This window comes from Biomphalaria glabrata, chromosome 8, assembly GCF_947242115.1.
Source record: "Biomphalaria glabrata chromosome 8, xgBioGlab47.1, whole genome shotgun sequence".
NCBI classification, from domain to species: Eukaryota; Metazoa; Mollusca; class Gastropoda; family Planorbidae; genus Biomphalaria; species Biomphalaria glabrata.
Genome location: NC_074718.1, coordinates 38,432,865 through 38,458,496, shown reverse-complemented (window position 1 = coordinate 38,458,496; position 25,632 = coordinate 38,432,865). Strand labels below are relative to the sequence as shown.

Sequence of the window (25,632 nt, the reverse complement as noted above, 5' to 3'; positions counted from 1 at the left end):
TTCTAAATATTATGCAATCTTGTGACTTTTGTTTCTGAACTAATGCAATTGGGTTGGTCATTTTTTGTAAATGCAATAGTTGGAGAGAAACGTTCATAAGAAAACTAAAAATATTTTACACGTAAAAAAAAATACCCAGGCCCAGGAGTTTGTAATCTCATCATTACAAAGGACATACAGGACACTAATTGCAAAAACACTGACAACCACTAGATGACTAGGATCTATATAGGTTGAAGTACAAGACTAAATCATTAAAACAAATTTCAAATGAAAACATGACTTTATTTTATTCATAATACCTTCTATGTGTTAATCTGGTGTACAGATACAAAATAATGTCCCAACCAAACTAAAGAACAAAAAGTTTAAAAAATAACTACATATATATAACTAAATTTCTCAAGATTAATAATAATGGCAAAAATATGGAAAAGCTACTTTATTAAAAACAAGCTTTTTTAAAAAAAACATTAACAGAAATACTAACACAGTGATAGAATTAAGAACATCCCAAACTATTTGTTAACCTTAGGACCACATGTTAGTATTACCAGGACAAAGTTGCTAACATTCCCTAAAACCTAGTCATCATCAAGTGCCTGTTCAAACCCACAGGGACAAAGTCACAGTTGTAGAGTTGCAGACAGGTTGCTATCAAAGCTATAGAAAGAATTTGAACTCTGTTGGTCAAGATTTCAAATATTATGATACACATAGTGAAGATTATGAGGAGCAATAGGTACATAGTGTAAGCTCTAGTGAGTCTGTTCAAACAGTCTACTTAAAAAAGTGAATCAAACTGTTCAATGTAGACTTTGTAATGACACAGATTTAAACAAAAGATTAGATCACAAAATTTGAGACATAAAGCACAAAAAAATGTAACAAACGTTTTTACAAAGCTTGCTAGTAAGGCAAAGTCTTTGATGCCAAGGATTAAGGATGAGTGCAGTTTTTCACGAGACCATGCAAACCCAGATGTGACCTGCATATTTTGCCACATCAGATGGAAAGTCATTGTCTTTTTCGCCTTTCTTTGGCAAATGTTTTTGAAGTTAACATTGTACACACAGGAACAGTTGCATTAAACAGTCTCAAAAAAATCAACTAAACTAACAATGGGATGATGGTGTCTGCAATGTAAATTAGTTTCTTCAAACAGCAAAAATTTTATAATTAATTCTTCCATTTTTCTACCCTCATAAGTCTATAATCAATTCTTCCATTCTTCTACCCTCATAAGTCTATAAGCTTAAGTCATTCTTTTAAATGTAAGAATCTATTTTGGAAACGTTTGAACTTTTAATGGGAAATAACTCCTTAAATGGAACATTAAATTAGGAAAGACAACTCAAGAATATATTGAAAATAACAGACTCAAATTTAAGAAATGGACAAAAAGAAAAAAAAAATTGACAACTTTGATAGATTACTAGGAACACTAATGCAAAGAAAAAAAAAATGTAAACCCCTATTAAGAAAATGACTAGAACTGTATGAGAGGTTTGCTTTAGGGTTCCAATGTATCTGGAGGCCACAGGTCTGACTCTCATAATTAGTGCTAGCCAAAGAGATATTACCCTATAGAAGTCCTAATGAACACATTGATGGAACCTTCAAACATACTAGTAGCAACAAGGTCATTCCATGTATAGATTAATGCATACTTGAAGATGAGATTGAAGAGTTTTGGGACAGCTAGTGCAATGAAGAAAACCATAAAACTATGATGTAATGTAACAAAAAAAAACAACACCTTTCAACCAAATAAAATGTATCTCCTTTATATACCTCAGAATCAGCCTACCTATGAATTAATTAGTAATTGTTCATTGTTCAATGCAAACAGAGCTTATCCTGAACAAGGCATATGTAATAATTCATAAGAAAATTGTCCATCACATGTATAGCATACACTATTTCTCTATAGGTTTGCATACAATTTCATAGCACCATTTGAGAATGTTGGTAAAAATGTTATATTTTAATTTTTTATTCCTCTTTGAAGCTAACACTAGATACAAATATGCATTAACTATACATATAAATAAAAATGTATACATATATAAATATATTTCACTTAGGCACCAGTAAAAAAGAATGTCAGTCAAGACATTGAAAGAAGAGTTGAATATGAACACCAAGAAAGGTAATACTTATTCAGTTTCACTGTATTAGCAATATTTTTTAAACACACACTCCTCTCTCTTTCTATATACACTTATATATCTTATGTGTAATTCAACATACAATATATATTGGTAGAATTGATACAGGCCTAAAAAAAAATATATATTGATATATATATATATATATAGCCTAACAGTCGAGCCCAGATTTCTTCATCTTGGAATCCATTGAAATGTCCTACATGTATGTCACAGGCCACATAATTATAAGAAAACATTATGCATTGCAGCGAAGAGTTTTAAAGTGCCACATCAAGTGCTTTATATGGGCCACAGGTCTTAGTTTTTGCGTCACTGCCCAAACGCTAAAATTTCATTCTCATTAAAACAAAGTTTCTGTTGGGTTCTATAAATTATAAAAATTAATGAAATGTTCACAACTCAGCCTCATATAGAAATATTTTTTTTTGTTCATAGATATATATGAATACATAAAATTTAAAAGACAAAGTTGAACATTTTTTCTGCAAACATAAAGGTACATTTGAAACTCATATTCTTTCTGTATATGCATTATGGGCTTGGCAAAAACAAATTGCAAACATCCATTTAGCATTACCAATAAAATATTATATTTCAAACAAGCATGATTAAATAAAAAAAGAGGTTACATTTGAATTAATATGTTGTGAGTACTTCCTACATTTTAAATCTAGCATAAGATTGATAAACATTATTTAGATAGGATCTAGAAATTCAGTAATAACAGCCAATGTAAGTTAGTAAAATTCATGAAAAAAAAAACAGCTTTTTGATTTTGTGAGAATTAAAATTTGATGTTTTCATACACACAAATCAACTCCATTTACAAACATTTCTATTACTAACTAATCAAATAATGCTTTAGGTGAGGTGATAGTTCATTTAGATTAGCAGTTCCTAAGCTTGGATTCCATACCTTAAAAAAAAATTACAAGCCAACCTAAAAATTATTTTTTTTTTTTCATTTTCAAAGGGCCCCTGAAATCCTTTGCTCAGCCACCTCCAAAAGTTGGATGGGAAAACATTGATTAAGACACTTTAACCTGATCTTATCAGGTCCTTCTGAACATAGGTCTCATTTAATTAACATCAATATAAAAACAAAATGACAACAAACAAATATAAAATTAAAATTTTTAAGACTAGATAAAAATATGCAGAAAAAGGAACCCCAAAACATGGATTGTAGGATCATCAACACAGAATGCTTGATTTGTAATGTATACCACAAGAAGATAGCCGAATAGATGGTTCAAGGAGATGTGACAAGACGTAGATTGAAAAACACTATTAATAAATTTATTGAAATTAAATTGTATTGTATATTTATGAAGTGTGTTTATCATCATAGTGATTCCAAGTTCTAGAATAAATGTTTTGTATTTATCTGAAAAACATTTCAGTTTGAGTTTACACTTTAAAGTAGTATCTTCAGAATCACAATATTGTTTGAGTGATCCAAAGTTGTTTTGAAGAGAGAATTTAACAAATTGGAGCATCACAAACTTAACTTAAATATATGCAATATCATTGTCTGATCAACACAAAATCCATCATGACAACATTTTATTCCAAACCTTAAAACACATAAAAGCTATTTATTTTTAAATGTACTGAACAAACATCTGTTTTAGAAGTTTCAGACATTTCATCAGAAATGTAGATTTTTACGTCCAATCCAAGACTTCCTGGAGGAAGGCAGAGATTGGCGGCAGGCAGCACTCAAGCCTGGGGCCATTGGGAAAACACCTGATGATCTGCTCAAATATTCAATTCTTACCCTCATTATTATCCCTTAGAAAAATATGCCGAAAGTGATGGTTTTTAAATTCAGCTATGTGGTATGATAAATACTATTGAAAGAAGGGAAAATAAAAATGTATTGAATTAAAAATAAATAAAATTAAAAGTGATATTAAAATTGAAACAAGAATTTGAATCTCTGTGACACAGAGATGTCATTAAATATACAACTATAGAGGAAAAGCATCAGCTGCTGAGGTAGCCTTCATCCAGATGCAGCACTGAATGTTCCTGGGATAAGGCTGCTAGTTCCTTTAAAAACTCATCTAGAATCAAAGCACAGTACACAGCATTCCAGGTCGCCAAAGAGTGAATACCAGCCTGACTACCAGGGCTCTGGGCATTACCACTGCTGAGAAATCGATAAGCTGTTTGACCATCAACCTGAATTAACAGAATTGTCAATGTTATGAATGATAAAATAAAGAGACACTGTAAATAATGTAAATAATTTATTTTTTAACTTCCTTATTTTAAAAAGTTTTATTTTTATTTGTATAATTCATTTTTGATTTTTTATTTTCAAAAAATATTTATCAAATTTAAATTTTAAAAAAATATCACAACTTCAAAGATATATATTTTTTTTGTTTAAATAATTAGGTTTGCTAACCTTTCATATTTATTCTAACAGATTAAAAAAAATAGAATATATGCCTGAAAAATGCAGACCTGCACATTTTGCAATTGGCTGCTGTCTTTGGTTGAAGCAGCCAGTTTTCCTTTGGTGGGACGCCGAAAGAATAAATCACTTAATGTCACTTTCTTCTTATCTGGAGAAAAAAGGGTTTCAAATATTAACCTTTATCACAACCTACAATTGATTCATGATTTTTTTTCAAAGTTTATTTATTTATTAAGGAAAAAAGGGATGGCCTGAGATAGTCGTCAGTGAAATTATGAAATTTTGTGTATCTACTGTAGTGATTGGTTAAGCACTTGGCTGCTAAAGCAATGGTCAAGAGTTCAAATGCCATTAAGAATGAAATTTTAAACTCAGCATTTTAGGTCATTTTCCTATGAGCTTAAATGGGTAACTGCCCTGGTCACATCATGTTTTTGTGTATTGTTAGCAAAAAGAAACTATAAATCCAGTAGGTCTTCAAACAAACATATAGAATCCTTTCCATAACTTTTCACTCTCTGCTATTCACGAAAACTAAATAAAAAAAAATTACCCCTGATCGGAATCCCTAAGTCAATAGTGTCAGCACGAATTTTCACTGGGTTGGGCATTAAGGACAGCTGTGCAGCGGGAGAGCCGATAGCTTCCAGGTCATAGAATTGAAACAGCATGTCCTCACGCTGGGACAGGTTTTGCCGAGCATTGTTTACCATGGCATCAAACTGCTGGACAGTGACTGAAAAACTTTCCACCTTTTGCCTGAGTGAGGATAACACCTGCCAAAAAAAAAAGAGAAAGGCATAGCAAAATATTGAGTAGTGTCCCCTGTAATAGTCTGCTTGCATGTATTTGTTCTCTTGCTACTGTGATTCACTAGCAACCAAACTGGAAGAGTGCCACCCTGATTCAACTACAACACATGTTGACTAGATCCCAACAGTAATACAAAATCATAAGACAAGAAATAATTGTTTCCTTGAACTGTGTAAACTAACTGATAGCTTAAAAAAAATATGAAGACATTGCAACATCAACACAAAATTGTACATAATCCACAAAATCGTCCCAGATAAAACTATTGCTTTACAAATAACCTTTTGTGTTCATATCATATTTAAATATAGCTTATGGAAAACATAGCTTGATATAGATGCAGGGTGTATTAGTCTATATAACATCTCTATAAAAGAAAAATTTTAAAAAGCTGCGGACAAAGGTCCACAATTAAAAAAAAGACAGATAGATGGGCACGATGTGGGAAAGCAGGAACATACACATTTCAAGATAGTCCTTGATAAGAGAGACTTCATAATAGCCATTAATTAGAAAGACTTTACATGATAGTCCTTAATTAGAGAGACATTTCATGATAGCCCATAACCTAAAAAAGATCTAAAAGGACAAGAACAACCCTAATTCACCTTAATACAACATGTGAGAGACCTTCTGTGAATTAGTATTTAAAGAGACAATGGTGAGTGGGTTTGAACATACATGAAGAAGTGGAGAATGCTGACTGCTTGATGTGATGGAAAATGAGACGTGGACTAATTAAATTAACTCTAAAATCTGTCAATATGCTAAACACTTACCTGGAAGAGTGACTTGACCGTTGGTTGAAACACCAAATTGTGGTTAAGTAGAAATGACCGTAAGAGAGGCTGTGGGTAAGCAGCCAGCCTGGATATGATGTCAGTCAGCAGAAGGTTGAAGTACAGTGAGTTACCAATCATCCCTTCCAACCTTGACAACAAGTTACACAGAAAAGGTCCTAGGGAGACCAAACCAAAATCATACTCTCAATAATGAAAATGAACATAACCATACCCAATCTGGTCACAAATGATATTGAAAAGTTACAAAGCCTAGCTGAAAACTGAACAAAGTTATTTAAAAAGAAAAAAAAAAAAAGGAATTTTCATTAGCCAAGTTATCTGCCCTGATAAAGAGATGGACCAATAAGTAAATAATACAGCTTTGCAATCTAAACAAGTTCAAAGTATTAAGTTCTTAAATAAAACATCAGATTATAAAATGCATTGAAAAATGCATAAACTTTAGAGACTGGAAAAGCAATCTACCAGTCCAACATAAAATGAGATCTATGTATCAAGAAATTTGCCCTCTGATCTAATCACTACCAAGTTAAAGAAAACTAGAAAAGTTTTGAAGACGAGTTAAAACTTATAGTCTAAATAAATCCTCCATAAAACAATTGCATTAAAAGATATTGACTTAGACTTGATTTTCAAAACCAAACAATCAATATTTTTAAAACCCAAACAACACTGACATGCACATACACCTACAAAACAAAAAACAACTAACCTATATTAGGAGGATCATTTGAATAGTTCAACTGCCTTCTATAATTTGGACTGACAGGATCTTCTGTCCTCAAGGGAGACAATATTTCACTTGAACTTGGCAAGGGCTTGACAGGAGAGGTTCCAGCATACAAGGGATTCAGGTTGGTCCTCAAGCTGCTGGGAAAATCTTTCGGTACACTGCGCTCCTTGTGGGAAGAGGCAGCACTGGTGGAAGACTTAGTGACTGCTGTTGGAGAGTCATTGCTATCTACATTTTTTAAAGTTAGATCAGATGCTTCAGATGAGCTACTAACAGGATTAACACTGCTGATTAAGACAGGATTGTGGTTAATAGTCTTGCTGAATGTATTGATGCTGCTGGGACTGCCTACCTTGACTGAATTTTTATCACACGAGTCCCCAAGCTCTCTATGTTTGTTAGCATGCCTGTTCACTGTGAAGTCCAAAAAGTCATTGAAAGAGGATATGACCTCCTCCATGGAGTGACCAGTAAATTCACCACTGTCAATCTCAACACTGGAGAGGTAACTCATAAAAGACTCCAAATTTTCTAAGCTGACAAAAAGCTTAGGATTCACCTCTCTATTGTTTCCAGAGATAGTCTTATTATTGCACATGTTAGTATTGGGTAGTACAGCCTTTTCCTTCACACTGCTAATCAAAGGTTGTTCGTTCTTTGGTGATGTAATGGGTTTATTTGAAGATTCCAGTTTATCTATAGCACCCACCTCCAAGAAACCAGTTTTTGGTGACAACTCCTGCTTTTTGTTATCTGCAGCCTTAGACTTCTCCTCAATGGATGCTTCTAACTTTTTAATGCTATCAGGAAGAGGGCTCTCCCCATCGTAAGCAAAGGTCCAGTGGCGACAAGCCTGGCCTGTCTGTTCCAGCCGCCGCCTGGCATCATGTAGATATTCAAAATAGCTGCTCTCCCCTTGCAGTTGACTTTCCAATGAAGAGGTTGATGCCACTGTACTGGGGCTAGTCAATGGAAAGGGGGTGTAAAAAGTTGAACTCCTGGTATTTAGTGAAATAAACATTAGTTAAACATTTCAAAGAAAAAACATTTCAAATCGTAAACTTTTTTTCTCAACAATCCCTTCTTTTGTAAGTACTGAACAGGAACAAAAGAAAAAACATTGTTTTGAAGATGATTAGGCCGTACTGAGCTCAACAAAGCTTTTATTAAAGTTATATCTACATTTTTATTTCTACCGGAGAAGAGCTGCATAAAAGGTGATTAAAAAAAAACTATACAGAGAACTGCCTGATCTGGAAACCACTGCACGGTTTATTTCAGATTCAGGATTACTGATCTGAACCCTCCGACATGTAAAATCAGAATGAAGAAGAAGGTGATTGATAATATTGGAGTCAAGACACTGCATTTCACTTATGGGGTTAATTTACAAGTAATCATTACAATTAACAACAGCCGTTGTCTGAAAAGTAATATTTTCGGTGAACATTCTCCAAACATTCAGTCTCTAGAGAATTGTAAATATCAATGAAAATGTACATACCAATATATGAAAGTAAAAAAATAAGAAAAATATAGAAATTCACTTATTCAAAGTGTAATTGTATCAATTAGTTTGGAACAGTCATGTAATTAAATATGTAATAGATTTAGACTAACAACAATAAATCTGTGTGATTAATTACATTTTTACCAATTTTTTGTTTAGCTCTATTTCAAGCTTTTAGCTTTCTCAATATGCTATGATCTTATCACTTGTCTGGGCCAGTTGGGAAAATTGGGTTGGGGGTGGGGGGGGGGGGGGGGGGGGCACCCAAAAATATCTGGGTGGATTTTACCTTAATTGGTTTTTAAAAAGCATTTACACAAAAAAAAATTTGAACTTGTGGCTCACACTTCCTCTTGCTGATGTTCTTGCTAACCATTCTGCTAGTGAGGTACTTATGACTAGAGAAGATTATATAATATATTGTTTTTGTCCAAATAAGAGCAGCGACCTATAAAGGGGACTAATTCAGCTAAAAACATTAATTTAGTATTAATTTTGTGCACTTGGTAAAACAAATGAGTCTATACATTAGAGAGTTGTATTCTTTTCGGTAAACCACATATTTCTTTCAGACTTCTTTTAGACTTCATTGAAAGATCAAAATTGCTTACAATATTTGAACCTCTAAGAATTTTTGGAAACTATGCCATAAACTATTTCATAAACTATATCTTGTAGTCATCTAATTTTTTTTTCTTAAATTTTCACATAGCATATATATGAACTCACTCTGTCTGTCCGGTAAAAAATGTGTACTCCTAATTTCTCTAACACTCAATTTCAGATCAAGCTGAACAATTATTTCTTTTTATTTATTTAAAAAATTAACCAATTAGTTAATAAACTATTGGTAATTAATTGTTTTGTTTATCTTGAACAAGAGAAAAAAATTGTACTTGACTCTCTAATGTATGTTTTACCAAGTATACAAAATGAATACAGTGTGCAGTATAAAAGGAATAAATATATCATGTTGGTTATATCAGCTTAGAACATTCATGGAATCAAAAGTTAAAAGAAACATTCATGCCTGCATGCACTGTCATTTTTGTTTAATCTTGAGGATAAATTTGGAGTGCAAACAAACATTCATTACATAATAAAAATATAGACATCTAAAATATTTCAACAGAATTTTCCTAATCATACAGAAATATTTCCATAATTGAAAACTACAATTTTGTTTCCAGCTCATGAAAAAGTTGTGAAGAAGAATTATAGATATACAAAAATATTGAAGCCAAAGATATTTTAAATAAAAGTTTTCTTTCTTAGCAATAGCATTATTTTTGTCTTTACTTTTTATAGGTCAGTTTTATGTGAATTAAATTATTTTTTTGTGTGCGTGAATTAATAAAAAAAAAAAAAGGTCGAGACAATGCAAGTATACCTGGGAGATGGTGCCGCATTGGCAGTGCTGGAAAGGTGTGCAGGGGTGAGGGGGTTGGCCTTGGAAGCATTGGCCAAGGAGAAAGATGGCTGAATGCAACAGGATGGCCTCAGAGATAGAAACTTCTCAGCCGACTTGCCATAGAGGTCAAGGTCACGAATGGATAGCCGCTGGCTGACCATCACATGGGTGCATGGCACAAGATACCTTTCAAAATGAAGTAGAAAGAACAAAATGTCAATACTTAGCCCTGGGCATCTAATTATACATTTGTAAGTATCAAATATTGGTTAATATACTTCTCCACTTTTTACTAAATGGCTTGAAATCAAATTACCTGAAGATCAACTGAAACATAACATCCTCGCAGTTCAAGTCTATTAAAGTATGAAATAGAGCAAGAGTCACTGTAGACAGCTGAAAATAAAGCAAACACTGCACTTAACATTTGATCAAATATGTCAGAAATATCTGACACAAATATCAGCTGTCACAAATATAATTGTCATGATAAGAGATTTTCTATAACTGTTGGCTAGTGTCACAAGGTAACAGTGTACAAGTGGCTGTTGTTACCAGTTGTTGACTTGTAGCACCAAACTGCTGGTAGACAAATAAACCATTGTAGGCATAATGCATCTTGACTAAAATTTCAAATAACTTGAATAACTTCCATTTGTGAACAAATCTAAATAACACTTTATTTATAATATAAACCAAAATGAAGTTGAAATGAGATCAACTAACTGTAGGAGACTTAAGTAGCAATATTCTTTAACAAAATCTAAGCCACTACAATTACACAACTTTTCAGTCTCACATTCTGGAGTCGTCTCCTAACTACAAGTGACAACAATGCCACCTATGTTGCATCAATCACAACCAATCCCTAAACTCTTCCCACCATCACTATAGAAACACACACACACACTCCATAACATTGGCCTAGTCTTGAACCTTGTTTGCAGGTCAAAATTTCTACTATAATGACATCATTTGCTCTCACATTTTCAAGTGGTATGGCTAGAAGTAATGGGACAAAATCTATGACATCATATCACAAGTGTAGAAAATCAGAGGAAAGGAAATAGTAAATAAAGAGATTTAAAAATAGCATCAAGCTCTAGTTTATCATACAGGTTGATTTGAAATTTAAACTAGGCAAAGACATTTGTTTTCATACATTACTTTCATTCATTGTATACTTTGGCTTAATAAACTTACTTAATGTGAATTTAACTCTTTTCCTCCTAATTAACGATACCATTGTTGATTTGACCCCATTAAATTAAATTAATTTTAGGCTTATAAACGTGTATTTGTGTTATAGAAAAAGAGCATGCATTCTCCTATGATTCTATGTTATTGAAGTTTAATCATAACAGGGTAGAATGTACAAATGTGAAAATGAACAATTCTGTCAGAAGATGGAAAATAATTGCGAAGATAAATGTTAATATTGCGATTTATCTCTCCGTAATTATTTTCCATGTTCAGAAGGAATTATTAATTTTTCCCATTTGTATTTCACTAGCCTGTTAGGGTTAAACTTCAATAATGGTTTTCTTTTAATCAGAAAATTTTATAATTGGTAGAAATAAATGTACGCCCATTTTATATAATACAAATTAAAGTTTACAAACCCAAAATTTAGTTAATGTAATGGGGTCAAATCAACGATGGTATCATCAATCAGGAGAGAAAGAGTTAATACAAATGTGAATGTTGTGCTACCAAGATGAATGAAAACAATGTTCTCAAGACCTACATTGGTGTTAGAGTTGATCCTCTGCAGCAGGGAGTCCAAGAGATGGACATCATCATACTTCTCAGTCATAACAAACTTGAGGGTGGCTTTCAATAGATGAGGGTCAGTGACATGCCTGATAAACAAGTCAAGGTAGGCTGTGGCCGTCATAATCTCTTCCCTGGAAATCTGATGATTCAATAGGAATAGCAAAGTAAGAATCTTGTGAAAGCAAAATAAAATTTTTAGCTATACATATCTAGCAAAAATTTTTAATGTGATATAGATAAAAAAAAAAGGAATGTTTTAAAATGTTTTTCAAGTTTGATATAAAATAATATCAGCTTTAGTAAAAATGAAATCACAATTAATTTTACTAAAATGTGTAATCTTAATCAGCTACTCTAGGGTTAATCAATTGTAATTCATTTATTTCCTCAAATCTTAACTAGAATCATTTAATGACATCAAATAACTTGCTTTTATATAAGCATCAATTTTGTGTTAAGTAAGAGTTAACTACTGTTGACTTTGAGATCTTCATACATGCTTTTATGAGATGGGGGGGGGGGGAATATTAGCACAACAAATAATAACACATATTCATGCGCACTAACTTAAGCACGATGAAATTATTTTCTATTTTAATTAATTTGATGCAAGAAACAAAAAGTTTTTTTTTTAAATTACAGACTTAAATCTTTAAAGTAAATTAAGATTAAACTATCAAACAAACTAACACTGGCTTCTTGCTAAACAATGCTAACATTTTCTATATCTTTAAGGTCTGCTACAAATATCTTAATAAGATTAAGAAATCAGCGGTCAATGATAAACAAAGAGTGATATTTAGTTGTTGTTTTTTTTAAACATATCTGATCTGATTAACCCCTACACTACACAGTAAATGCATGATTGCATGACAAATTCACGCTGAAACAAAAAAAACAAGTGAAATATTTCTCAATCACAGAACACAATGGTGCCAAAAATTAATGGATTAATTAATGAATTAGTTCACAAACACAAAAAAAAGGGAAATGTTAAAAAATCATTTTTAGCCAATCCTCACTAATCAAACCATGTCTTGCTGATACAAGAGTTGAAAGCATTTAGAAAGGCAGATCAAAGACTAGGTAGGCAGAGTTGTGGAAGAAATGTTGAGAAGACTAGAGAGATCAAAGGTTAAGACAACATGAATAGAGAATGGTATAAAAAAATGATGTCGAGAAGACTCTAGATCAAAGGTTAAGGCAACATGAATAGAGAATGGTATAAAAGAATGATGTCGAGAAGGCTAGAGAGAAAGAGAGATCTTACAGAAAGAAAGTTGTTTTTTCACAATGTTTGCATTTGATAAACATAAACTACTCTAGTCAAAGGCACACTTAAGTAATGTTAAATACTTTTTTTTCAGACTTGAAACTTCAAATGACACAGGTCAGTTAATTGTAATTTAAATCAACCCCTACACTGAATATTTTTACATAGCAGTTTTTAAGCAATATATTTTAACAAGATATAAATAAAACAAGATATAATCAATTCGGACTCAAAGAATCTAATATACACAAAAACAAATCACCTCTTTGAAAAAAAAAAAAAAAGAACATCTTTCCTAGCCTTGGCAATTATCTTAGTTAATTTTTTAGAGAAGCACTTGAAGTAAATTGAATAAAAAATACAACTATTACTTGGTTCTTTGCTGTTATTTTTTAATTAGCCCCAAAAATTGTTGAGCTCCTAGAAGACTTGAAGCAATAATGATTGATATTTGTAAATAAAGTGTATCTTCATAATGGAGAGTTTTATTGTAGGTTACAATAAATAGCATATACTCAGCAAAACAAGAAAGACCATTCCTTTACAACTATACTTCTCATTTCATACAAAAAAAACAACAACAACAACAAAGAAACATTACACTTGAGTGACAGCTAATAGAAATAATTATTCACTATAGTGGTTTTAAAATGTTTAAGCAGGCAAATGTGTCTAATAATGAAGAATCCACTCAGATAAAATAAATATTCTAAAAAGCAAGCTCTGCCAGCTTCTGAACAAAAGAATCTGCTTATAATAAGGGAAACAAAAAAATGTCAATTGTTTGAGTCGAAACAAATGTTTAGCACATGCTACAAAGTTAATTAAAGACTCAACTGATAAGGTCAATCAACAAGTACTATCAAACACATGCCAGAGAAGATGATTAAATGACAGTTTGAAAAAAAAAAAGCATGAAAACAAAGAAAGCCCATCCCAGCACAAAGCCCAGTAAACAAGTACTAGCACTAGAAGCAGTTCAATTCGCTCTTTTTCTCACTTACTAACCCTGAACATGTCTGCATCTAGCAAGGGAATTGGAAGGCCGGGTATGTCCTGACAGTTTAAAGAAAATGATACATACATTGATCAAGAATGGTTTTATTGCATTATCATCATACAACATTATCTACAGTAGCTTCTGCACCACTGCGGCTGTGGTTGTTCTAAAAGAGTCAGTAAGTGATAACTTGTTAGTCAAACTTTGTCCCTCCACCATACAGTCCTATTGCATCTATTGATTGTTACAGAATCAGTTAAGCATTAAGTTTTTTTAATGAAGATTTCCATGTGAAAACCATGAAAAAAAATCTAATTTTATTGCCTAGTCATGTAGTATGTGCTTTGTGCTGTCATCATAACGGTTCCAAGTTGGTCCCTGCCCAACGACAACATCCTGTCCTGCAGGAGATCTAGTCTAGGATGTAATAAATTGCATTTCTGAAGGTACATCCAAAACATAAGAAACAAACGTAGTTCTGCTTAGCTTTTCCAATCTACAAACTAGATTTTTAGGATGAAAATTTTGCTAGTCTGATTGATTTACTTTTAAATGTAATTTTTGAAATGAGAATGAGTTTATTCCAATAGTGTTTCAGAGCTCAATCTATCTCAATATTTTGTAATTGTCCCCTTTCGACACAAACTTTCTAGATCAGATGTAAGCTATTCGTTTGAAAACTTCATTTAGAAAAGACTTCTTGCATTTATAAATGGTCTTCACTGACAATGCTGGAGGCAGTATGAAGTAATGGGTAGGAGATTTGGCTAACATTATTTTTCTCAGGCTTTTTCTTGTTCTTGATAGCTATGCTAGCTTTTGTGATAACTGCTTTAAATACTCATCATTTTTTTTTTCTTTTCAGTATTTGCTACTTTCATCCCAAACAGAAAAATCATTTGGAAATAATATGTATTCTAGGCTTAAACAATCTGATACTAAAAATGTTAAATATAAAACATTGAATACAACTTTAAAGTCCACAACCACCTAAGTAAGCCCTAATTGCCATTACAACGACTACAGTGGCCTATAAAACATCTTGTTTAAATCATTTTAAAGCAATATATAATACAAATTGTTTGCTCAATCAATTACCTACCAATGCCATGACTAGTATGTTACTATTCCATTTTTCAAAATACAGAGTTATTGTCAAAATAATGTAACCAACCCTGAATTATTTTTTTTTATCCTACAGAATTAAAAATTTTAAATTAATTAATAAAGTTGAACAAAATGTTTCCTGTTGTATTCTTTATATGTTGTAAATGTAAATTTTGACATCAAAAAGAATCCACATACTTATGTTCTACACTTTCATTTTATGTATTAAAAAAAGCACTCAGCTGGCAGTTACGCAACATTTTTTTATAGCTATAATCATCTCAGCTATCAACCTTTTTTTTTTTAAATTAATGTATACTTAAAGCTGAAGTAGTGAGATAATACCAACTGGACTGAAAAATCACAACCTTTGACTAGTAGTTTTTTCTAAATAACACAACACTATAAGCCCACTGCAAATAAGAATGTCACATGATCCTCACTCACCTGATGCAGAGCAGGGGCAAGAACTGGGACCAGGAAACCAGAATATATAAAATGTATTAGCTGATCTCTAACTAGTGGGTGAGCAACCTGGCAAAACAAAAAGAAAAAAAAAAAGAACAGTCTCAATAAAACAAAGATGAAAATAGTACATAAATGAAATATTTGGCTATGTATTTTGCACGGCTTTGGAGATTATGACTAATCAGTTTTCAAACAGAACATGAGAAACAACAGGGTATAGTAGCTAGATGGTCAAGTACTTGAGTGTCGAAATAAGCATACTGTTAGACAGTTAGTATTTTTAGTTTATGTAGAGACGCACCATAAAGGATGGATTTTGAACACGACTAGTGATGTTATGACTTACTTGGGTTAGACGCTACTTAGAGACAGAAAATCAGTTGGTGATAGGATTTCATAAGGGTAGGACTTATTTATCGACAGAGGCATCGACTGTGGCCTTTTTGTGGATTAAACCTCTATTTAAACTGTTCAACTGTTAAGAAACTTGTTAAATCGGATGTGCTAGTCTACTTGTGAGTTAATCGCATTGAAATACACCCACACAAGAAACCCAGACATCTGCAGAGTAATCTGTCATAATCAGACAGGGAACAATTAACTACAAGACATATAGGCAACATCACAATACTCAGTTCTTCCAGTCAGCTCTAATAGGCATCTGACGTAGGTTAGAGCAGTAGATGACATGCACAGACTATATGTTACCTTCAAAAACCATTAACAGATATTGGTATTACTGGATCTCAAGGGAAACTTTAAAAGTACTACATTTTTACTAACAATTTTACAAAAAGCCATAATAATATACATTTTAATATATAGGATATACTATACTTGTGTCTTTACTAAATTCTGACCAATGATTGCTAGTATTTCATACTTGATTACAAAGTCCATTTGAAAAAAAGATTTATATTTAAACATTTTAAATTAAAATTACAAGATATTTTACTAACAATGTTTATTGAACATATACAACACCAGTAACATAATAAGGTTTGCAGCTTTTTTTTTCAAAACAAAGCTTATATAAGGGGAAGAACCTCAGGTCACTGGCATACCTCTCAATAGTGCATGGTTTAACTTAACTCCCTTTTTCTATATAAAACAAAATTAATAACCACTAACGGATTAATTAGTTGTTTAATTTTTTGATTGATTTATATGTTGTCATTGATCATGAATAATTGCGAATAATTTCAAGTGATTCGAAAATGGAAAATGGGAGAAAATGTGTCTAAAATTTGTTCCAGACAAAGTGAGTTATAAGATAGGTAAACAAAATAGCTTAGTTTTTTTTTTATTTGTTTGTTTAGTGTCTGACTAGATTTGGTAGGGTAATTGATTCTGCTTTGTTAATCACTCTTACTTGTATCACAGCATTGGAAAACTGTAATGAATTAAGAAACATCTGGAGATCAGGAATCCGTATGCAGTCCTCCCGGGTAATAGCATGCCAGTCATCCGAGGGAGGAGTCAACCTTCTTGGCAGGGAGGAGTAGAGGCCACTAAGGCCAGTCGCCAGAACCTGTAGGAACAGCAAATTATATATAAGTGACACAAACATCACTGTGAGAAAAAGTTATTGTTTCCTATGCCAGTGAAAATCTTATTACATTGTCAAGGGCACAGTTCTTATGCTAACAGAAGCAAACATCATTTGTTTATACAAATCTTTTAAGAACATATATTCATGTTTGTACATGATTACTTCAGTTTAACTTTCAAGCTGTTTAAGTTAATGAATATATTGACAAATATAAGTATTTTAAAACCAACTATTTGCTATACTTTGCTTCTTTAATTTAAATATAGAGATTATCTAACCCCCTTTCTCCATGATCCCCCTACATATGAGAACCCCCCCAAAAAAATTGCTTATGACTTCTGCTACGGCCCTCTCCCTATCATCCATAGCTATCACATTAGGTCCTGAGTTGGTGACTTAACCTTATTTACACACAAAATTCAACTAAAGTCATGGATTCTAGCAATGTTAAGAAGGGTTAAAAAATGTCCTTATGACATCATTTATTTATGTGCTCTTGAAGTGACTAGGATAGATGTAATAAGGTCAGGAACTGTTTGTGATGTCCCAGTGTACCATCTGGAAATATCATGGAGACAAGAGACTAGTGAGATAAAAGAAGAGGAAAGCAACACGCAATCTTGAGGTTCATTTAGTTTCAAACATCCTCCAGGGTTAATGTCAATAGTAGTCAAGGCTTAGTCTTCTTTTTACCTTTAAATTAGAGCCAGCAAAAATAAAATGGAGGTTCGATGTTTTATAACATTACATTCAATTTTTTTTATGTCATTGATGTTTCAAAAAATATTTATCAGATACTTCTCCCTCACTGATGTATCCAAGAGAGAATGGACCATGATGTCTTGTGAGAAAATGTGCCAAAATTCACCAATTATATCAATAAAAAGAATATTTGTTGCCATATTATGGAAATCACTGCAGTCCGATGGTAGAGATAAAGATAGCTGACAAAAAGTAACAAGGGGAACAGCAAGTTATTACTTGTGCCTTGTTTCATTATTTTACTGTAAAATTATTTCCATTAATTTATACTGTGACTTTACACCCCAATTATTCTGTGTGTCTTTATTTATTTAATTTGTATTTTTATTTATTCCTTTTGTAAGTTTTTCTAATCTATTTTTATGTTTATTTATTCTTTTTGTATGTTTATTTATTCTAGAAATGTTAATATTAAGTTATTCATTTTTTAAAGTGGATTTGTGCTATTTGAATACTATTTAATAGATCCTCAGTTACACTTGGATAATTGGTCACTAGATTAATGTTGAAGAATTACTCATTTGTAATAACCACACAGCACAATCTATGACAAATTATGATGTTAATAATTATAAATTAATGCATTTTACCTATAACAAAAATTAGCTTTGATTCAACTATAAATATAACTTAATATATGTTTTTAAAATGAAAGAAACTATGTTTGTTAAAGATGAAATTTTTCTCAATATTTTTCTCTATGCAAAATTTAGCTTTGCTGACATCAATATTGCTGGACCATTGTCAATTTACTTACAGGACAAAAGTCAGAGTTATTGGCAATGTATTGACCAATGTGGGGGTGCCTTGCTGACAACGTCATAATGAGGAGCAGGGCATCCCTGGCTCTCTGCCCTACTGGACCTTCTCGGTGGATGTATGGAATCAGAAGAGAAAATATCAGGAAACGAGCTGGGCCATGATCTGTATCAGTGCTGGACAAAGAAAAAATAAAAAATAAGTTATATATACAAAAGAATATTTGTAAGAAAATTTAAATTGTCAGAAACTTTAAATTATTAAGCTGCAGAAATAATAAAGTTTTTTGGCGGGTAATAATTTCCCCTTTTATGGTTCAATCACAATCCAAACGAATAATAGCATTTTAACAAATTAATAGTTTTCTATTTACTTTTCAGTCTATGAGACCTTTTAAATCATACTAACTAGATTACAAAATTCAATACAAAAAAGTTGTTTTTTTAATTTTTCCTCTATTATAACTTAAGCTTTATTATATCTATGCCACTTTCTGTAACTTTTGCACTTATTATTATAACTTTGGTTTTCTTCATTATAGCTTCTGCACTATTTATAATGCAAGGTTTTCGACAATATTCTGATATTCTGAACCCATGATGCAGGTGTCCAGAGACCACTGCTATATGATTACATTCTTGTCACCTTGAGAGTTGTACTAACAAAAGCTTACACTGACCTGAAGAAACTTTCTAGTATCAGACTTTGTTGTGATATACAGATACAAATTTGATGCAGAACAAGAACCAACTTGAATTCCAATTCTCCATTGTTGATTTCTGAAAGGAAAACAAACATTTTTTAATTGCATGCTTTTTTTTTTTAATTATTGCAATATCCTCTGAAAGACAACTTTAAACTATACATAGTATTGTAATGTATCAAGAAGAATTAATGGAAATTTTTTTTTATCACTCCTGAATAGGACTCTACACTGAGGCTGTTGTACCTTGCGAGTCTGATACTGCAATTAGTAGCTTTAAAAGTGGTTTGATCACAGGTTTATGAACCAGCAGTAGCTGTTTGGACTGGCTGATGATAAGTTCAAACAGTCGCAGTTGCTGCAGACGCAACTTTTCATGGACTGGCACATTTAGTGCACACCAATCACAGAAACTTTCCAACAGCTCCGTACTCAATACACATTTCAGTATGGGTCCTACAAAACAGACAATTTTTAATAGTTAGTATTACTTTAAAATTTAAAAAAAAAAAAGATATTGTTTAATGATTATTAAGTGTAAATATTGAGATTTAAAGGAATGCTGAGACTTCTAAGAATCATCAACTTCATCTCACCTGGTAAACCACCATCATCGTCTTCATTCACAAGAAGTGTGACCATATGTTCCAAATTACTGAGCACAGTAGCCACACCATCAGGGGTGGCTCGTCCATTAGATAGAGATGATTTTTTATCTTGACAAGAAATCACTGCTAAAGCCTTAAAAGAAACATTAATATTGCTCTAATTTCAATCAGGGAAAAAAAAATTAAAAAGATTTTTTTTTTAATAAAATAACCATAAGTGTATGAAAATAAGGGAAAGATAAGAAATAAGAATTTACACATTTCATTAAAATAAAGAAAAAATAGTTAAACATAATATTTTAAAATTTATATAACTCTCTCTAACCTCAGATTTTATTAGGTCACTGTTTTCAAAATGACAATTCCATTTTTACTCCTGAATACACCAGATATGCATTTGAATAATATCTGTCACTATTACTTATCAAAATAATAAAGTCCCCCTTCAAGACCATGTGATCTATATGGCAGATGATGTAAAGGTCATCAGTTTTTGTGGCCCATGGTTTACAAGGGTGTCTTGTGGCCAGCTTGTGCTTTACCATTCTGCCATCACGCTTCCACTTAGCGCAGAACAACGCCGCTCGAAGAGTCATTAAAAAAAACTAGACAAGATTCTGCTACTACGCTCTTGCGAACTCTCCATTGGCTTCCCGTGAAAGCGAGAATCCACTACAAGATGGCCATACTTTGTCATCAGTGTATCTATAATAAAGAAATGCCCTTGTACCTTAGAGAACTGATTACTCCATATGTCCCCCAGAGAGCCCTGCGCTCAATGGACTCAACGCTTTTAGATGTGCCACGTTTCTCCCTCAAAAGCTACGGTCTGCGGGCTTTTTCAGCTCACGGACCAAAGGTTTGGAACTCACTCCCCATTGATCTCAGACAGACAACATGCTACACCACTTTTAAGAAGAACATTAAGATCTGTTTAAAACATTTTTAGATTAACTGTCATTTTAGCTCTCGTGTTTTTGTTTGTAATGTTGTTACAGCGCCTTGGGCCTACATTTTGTTTGTTAACAGCGCTTTATAAATAAAATTATTATTATTACTTAGCAAAAATAAAGTGAAAAAATATCAAGAAATATTTTGTTAATTAAAAAAGAAATTAAATTGAGTAGCCATTGTATGTACCTGTTTCCAGTGATTTTGAAAGACTTCAAGGCAAGTATTGGGGTCAGTGTCAGCATGGGGTGGTGCAGGAGATTCTGGAGACTTTCTATCGCTACCACGTTTGAACCAGCTCATTTTTTACTCATTTAGCAGTGAGGCATTTTCCATTTAATTTTTCCTTTACAACAGAAAAAGGGTACAAATAGGATGCTTAACAATTTAGTTATTATGTACCATCCACTTGCAGACACATTAGTTGACATTAAAATATCAAAGAAAGGAAAAAAAAATTAAGAGAGAGCTATAGTCCATTTTCGCTCTGCTATAAAAAAAAAATAATTTAAAGATTAGTTATTTTTTTCAAGTTGGTGATATAAGGGTTAGCTGTGAATACCAAATAAACAGCCTCGGACCAACTGGTTTGCAGTCATGGAGGATGAAGTGGAGTATTCCAGTGGTTAGAATATTTACTAAAAACATCTCAGAAATCCAGGGAAATGAGTATAGGGCGCTTCAACTCTAAACCCGGGTAAATGATGCTAGTTAGTTAGGGATAGTAGTTCATCTAGGAGAGAAAACTCTGTAATAAAACAACTGCCGCTTTGCAGGTATGATCTTGGATGATCAAAGGCTATGGAAGCACACCCAAAAACAAAATCAGGCTAAAGTCAGAGTCAATTTGCCTCCTGGCACATAACACATTAACTTGCAACCTCATCTATGTTGGGCAAAAAGTTTGAAAAAGTAGTATTTAGAATTAGATCTAGATCTCTAATCTAGTCACTAGTCTAGTACAAAAAACAATCTAAGAGATCTAGACAGTAGATTAGCCTAGATTGAGATCTGTAACATTATGTATATATATATAATACTATAGACTATACACATGATATAGACCGTTAATGGCGTTATAGGCGTCATAGATTATAGAAGATTTTACTAGAATGATGATAAGAATCTAAAACTAAAGCCAATGCTATTCTTATAATTCTAGATCTAAATTTATGTTATAATTATATTAGATCTATATTAAAAATTATATATATAGATAGATCTAGATCTGATCTAGATTAGAGTCACTAGAGAGTAGATCTATCTATATAAATAATAAGTTAAGTATAACAGAGTATCTTTTATCTTATTTAAGACGTTACTTCAAAAAAGATGATTACGTCCTATGCCAGGCTATGCGTCATGCATTCAGTCATGCATATTAACCAAAGACTTAAATTCTGCCAAGTCACTGGTTTTCCTGGCTAGCTCAGGCAACCCATTCCATGCTCTAATAGCACTAAGACTAAGACTAAGACTGCTTTATTGATCCTTACGGAAATTTGTTGTGATTACTAGGGAAGAAGGAGTATTTGTACAAATTTGTCCTAGCATATGGGATGAGGAATGTCAATGTGCCTTTATCTTTGTATCTTTTGTATTTATATTAATTTATAACTATCATTATAGGCTAACTATAATTATAATCTATATTATATAATATAGTATAACAGTTAAACAGACTGAGACACACTAGTAAGTTATACTTAATATTATTATAGATCTAGTAACAATCTAGTCCTAGATTAGATCTATTACTAATAGTATTAGTAGTATTAGTACTATTAGTATTCTAGACTAAAATCTAAATCTAAGTATAAAGTTTATAGTATAAACAGTATAGATCTAAATCTACTGACAGTCAGTGACACTGACATAGAATTCTATCATAGATGAATGATACATCATGATTTTAATGATAATGATAGACTACTGTGATAAAAAATGATAGACTAAATTAGTAATTAAGACAAACTTCTGACTAAGACTAACAGTAAGTTGAGTAACTGAGATTGAGTTAGAGTAACTTTAAACTTAGACTTAGACTCTAGACTCTAGTTAATCTAGTAAGACAGTCGGTGAGTCGGAGACGGGAGATCATCATCAAGACTAGTCTAGGTGATTTATTTACTTTACATACAGATTTATGATTAACAAGATTCTAGACATAGATCTAGACTCCATGAAGATATTAATTATATATAGAATCTAGACTAGATCTGAAGTAGTACAGAGATCTCTTGATAAACTTGATTAGAAGATGTAGAGATTAGATTCTTAGATCTAAACTAAATGCGGAAAAAGAGTTGTCGTTGATGATTAAGCAGGATGTGTACAATTTAAGGTCAAGGTTAAATCTCAATTATCTGCTTTTTTTAAAAAAAACAGGAACTATTCGCTAAGTAAAATAGCTCATTTAATCAACATTAATTATACTACATGCATTGAAATCGACTCAAATGCAACAGGCGCCTGTCGGTCAATTAAAGTTACGTCAATCGTAAGAGCCATATAGGCTATATGACTAATAGCATGGGCGTAGCCACGATTTTTTGTTGGGGGGGGGGGGGGAAGGGGTTTGGGGATTATATATATTATAAATAAAAAAATATAAATATTATACGTATTATATAGGAGAAGGAAAACTCTGAATTCAAACCTCTGTTGCCTTGCAGCTATACCCAATCATTGGAAAGGGTTCGGGAGTCAACCATGAGGAAAAATCAGGAGCTGGCGACCCTAAGGCAGTTTGCAGCACCCAGTGCAACACTCTGGCAGAACCTGCGACGCCGCTGACCACAAACTGTATCGACACTGCCGTTCCTTTGGATACATCAGCTGCGTGGAGTGGGGCGAACTGATGTGTGGGCGACATCGTTCCGCGACCACATCTATATGCCCAGGCATTCATCTCATTTCCATTAGATGATCCATAGTCGCTTCGCGACAGAAGGAGGCCATATTATATCTTGCCTATTTGTGTGTGTGTGTGTGCGTAATTAAATTTTTATTACATTCTGACCTTTCATTCTTTCGGAAGACGTTTATTGAACCCTAAAACAGGCTCTTCCTGGAGAAGAATTATTATGGTAAAGTGTGGCGCCTATATGTAGCCTACATCTCGTGTGTATTCAAATTATTAAGTAATATATAAATATTGAATCGATAATGCTTACAAATAATTAGGCCTAACTAATAATTATGAATAAAAAATTATTAATGTAACGAACTGAACATGGCCGGCCTTAGGCAGATACTACCAATCGCTCCGAAATTGGGCTCCGCGCCAGGCAGGGGCCCAGAAAATTACATTTAGCGTATCATTATCAGTCATGGGCGTAGGGGGGGTCGGAATTTAGTGACTGATTTTTTGTTTTGATTTTATTTACTTTAGATGAGATTTTAATATTAAACCATCACTTGCCCTAGCGCAGCCAAGGGGGGTTTTGAGTTTAAACCCCCCTCCTCCAGAGGGTTTAAAATCCATTCAGATGGTTTTGAGTTTAAAATCACCCTACAGATAGTTTTGAGGATGAAAACGCCTCTCTTCAATATTATTTTAAAGCAAACTACATTCACCGAATTCCAAGAGCGTAGCCAAGAGAGCTTACAAATTTCGAACAGTCGCTGCAGGGCTCCATTAATAAAGTGCAGTGAATAGTCATCTGCCGAAATCGAGAAAAAGGCTAAATGTGGCTCAACAAAGATGTCTAAGACGGATTTTATGAGTCAGTTAAAGATCGGGTCTCAAAGAAATCCTATGCCGAACTGGGAGTCGACCCCTTAGTAAGGTTGTGACAGAGCGTCGCATGAGGTTTACGGGACATATTCTCCGACAAAAGGAATTACGCATACTAAGAGTTGCGATGACATGGAGGCCATTACAAGGAAAGCGCAAACAGGGACATCCTAGTAGGCCTACTGTACCAAGTGTCATAAGAAAATTATCCTGTGAATGATTAAAAAGTTACAAATATTGGTATTATTACATTAAATGGGAAAAAATCTTTACTGAATGGTTCCCCAATGCGTTAGATTTTAATTGTGAAAAATCACTTTAAATTAAATGTAATACATTAAGTTAAAATGTCTAGCTTTTTTTTCTATCTGGTTTCAATGCATATATAAATCAACTATTTCAATGCATAAAATACACAGAAAGACACAAGGATAAAGGCACATTCTTTGTTCCATATGCTAGGACCAACGCACCTTATGGATACTCCTTAGACATCGTAGGTGGAAGGAGTTTAACTTTTTGATGTTCATAATAACATTGTATACACACACACACACACACACACATAAGCTGACCTGGACACCAAGCCAGTTTGATACACCAGTATAGATCAGTACACAGCACACAACAAGGAATATAAATCCCAAATTTCAAAAATCTAGTTTTCTCTGGGGCTAAAAAATTCTTTACTACATGTATTTTATAAGATAAGAAAAAATGGCTTAAGTTGGTATTAAATCTACTTCATCATTGTTTTTTTTTTTGTTTTTTTTTTTTTTGCTGTTTTTTTTTTCTATTACATTACATCTATTCTATTTCTATTACATTTGGGATCTCTTAATTCATTTCGCCAGGGCCTCCAATTATCTAAGGCCAGCCCTGCCACCTGAGATGAACTCCTATTGAAAAATCAGAGCAGGAAGGACTAGTCCTCCCGTAGTGCTCTGGCAAGAAACTTAGCTGTCCGGCGTAGTGCCTCATAGCTACCATACAAGTCGAGTGACTGCACAGGCAAGTCCCCCCTTAGCTCGCGGAGCTGGGGACACTCGTACAAGACATGCG

The 25,632-nt window shown here is 32.9% G+C and overlaps 1 protein-coding gene across 4 annotated transcripts; it reads right to left on the bottom strand.

The window, feature by feature from the left end:
* Positions 1-264: 264 nt before the first annotated feature.
* Positions 265-23,158, bottom strand: LOC106063141 (FHF complex subunit HOOK interacting protein 1B-like). 4 transcript variants are annotated; one of them, XM_056038039.1, is made up of 17 exons: positions 23,063-23,158; positions 21,021-21,177; positions 19,869-20,013; positions 19,519-19,728; positions 19,249-19,348; positions 18,568-18,745; positions 16,869-17,027; positions 15,476-15,562; positions 13,930-13,977; positions 11,620-11,787; positions 10,189-10,268; positions 9,852-10,058; positions 6,931-7,949; positions 6,195-6,373; positions 5,156-5,378; positions 4,650-4,750; positions 265-4,361 (listed from the first exon to the last, which is right to left on the bottom strand). In XM_056038039.1, exons 2-17 carry the CDS (start codon positions 21,132-21,134, stop codon positions 4,164-4,166), a joined length of 3,216 nt encoding a protein of 1,071 aa, XP_055894014.1. In that variant the 5' UTR covers positions 21,135-21,177; positions 23,063-23,158; the 3' UTR covers positions 265-4,163. The 4 variants fall into 4 exon arrangements, with proteins under 4 accessions (XP_055894014.1, XP_055894013.1, XP_055894015.1 ...); XM_056038038.1 differs by having other exon boundaries at positions 22,972-23,138; XM_056038040.1 differs by having other exon boundaries at positions 6,931-7,913; positions 22,972-23,135.
* Between the last annotated feature and the right edge of the window lie 2,474 nt (positions 23,159-25,632).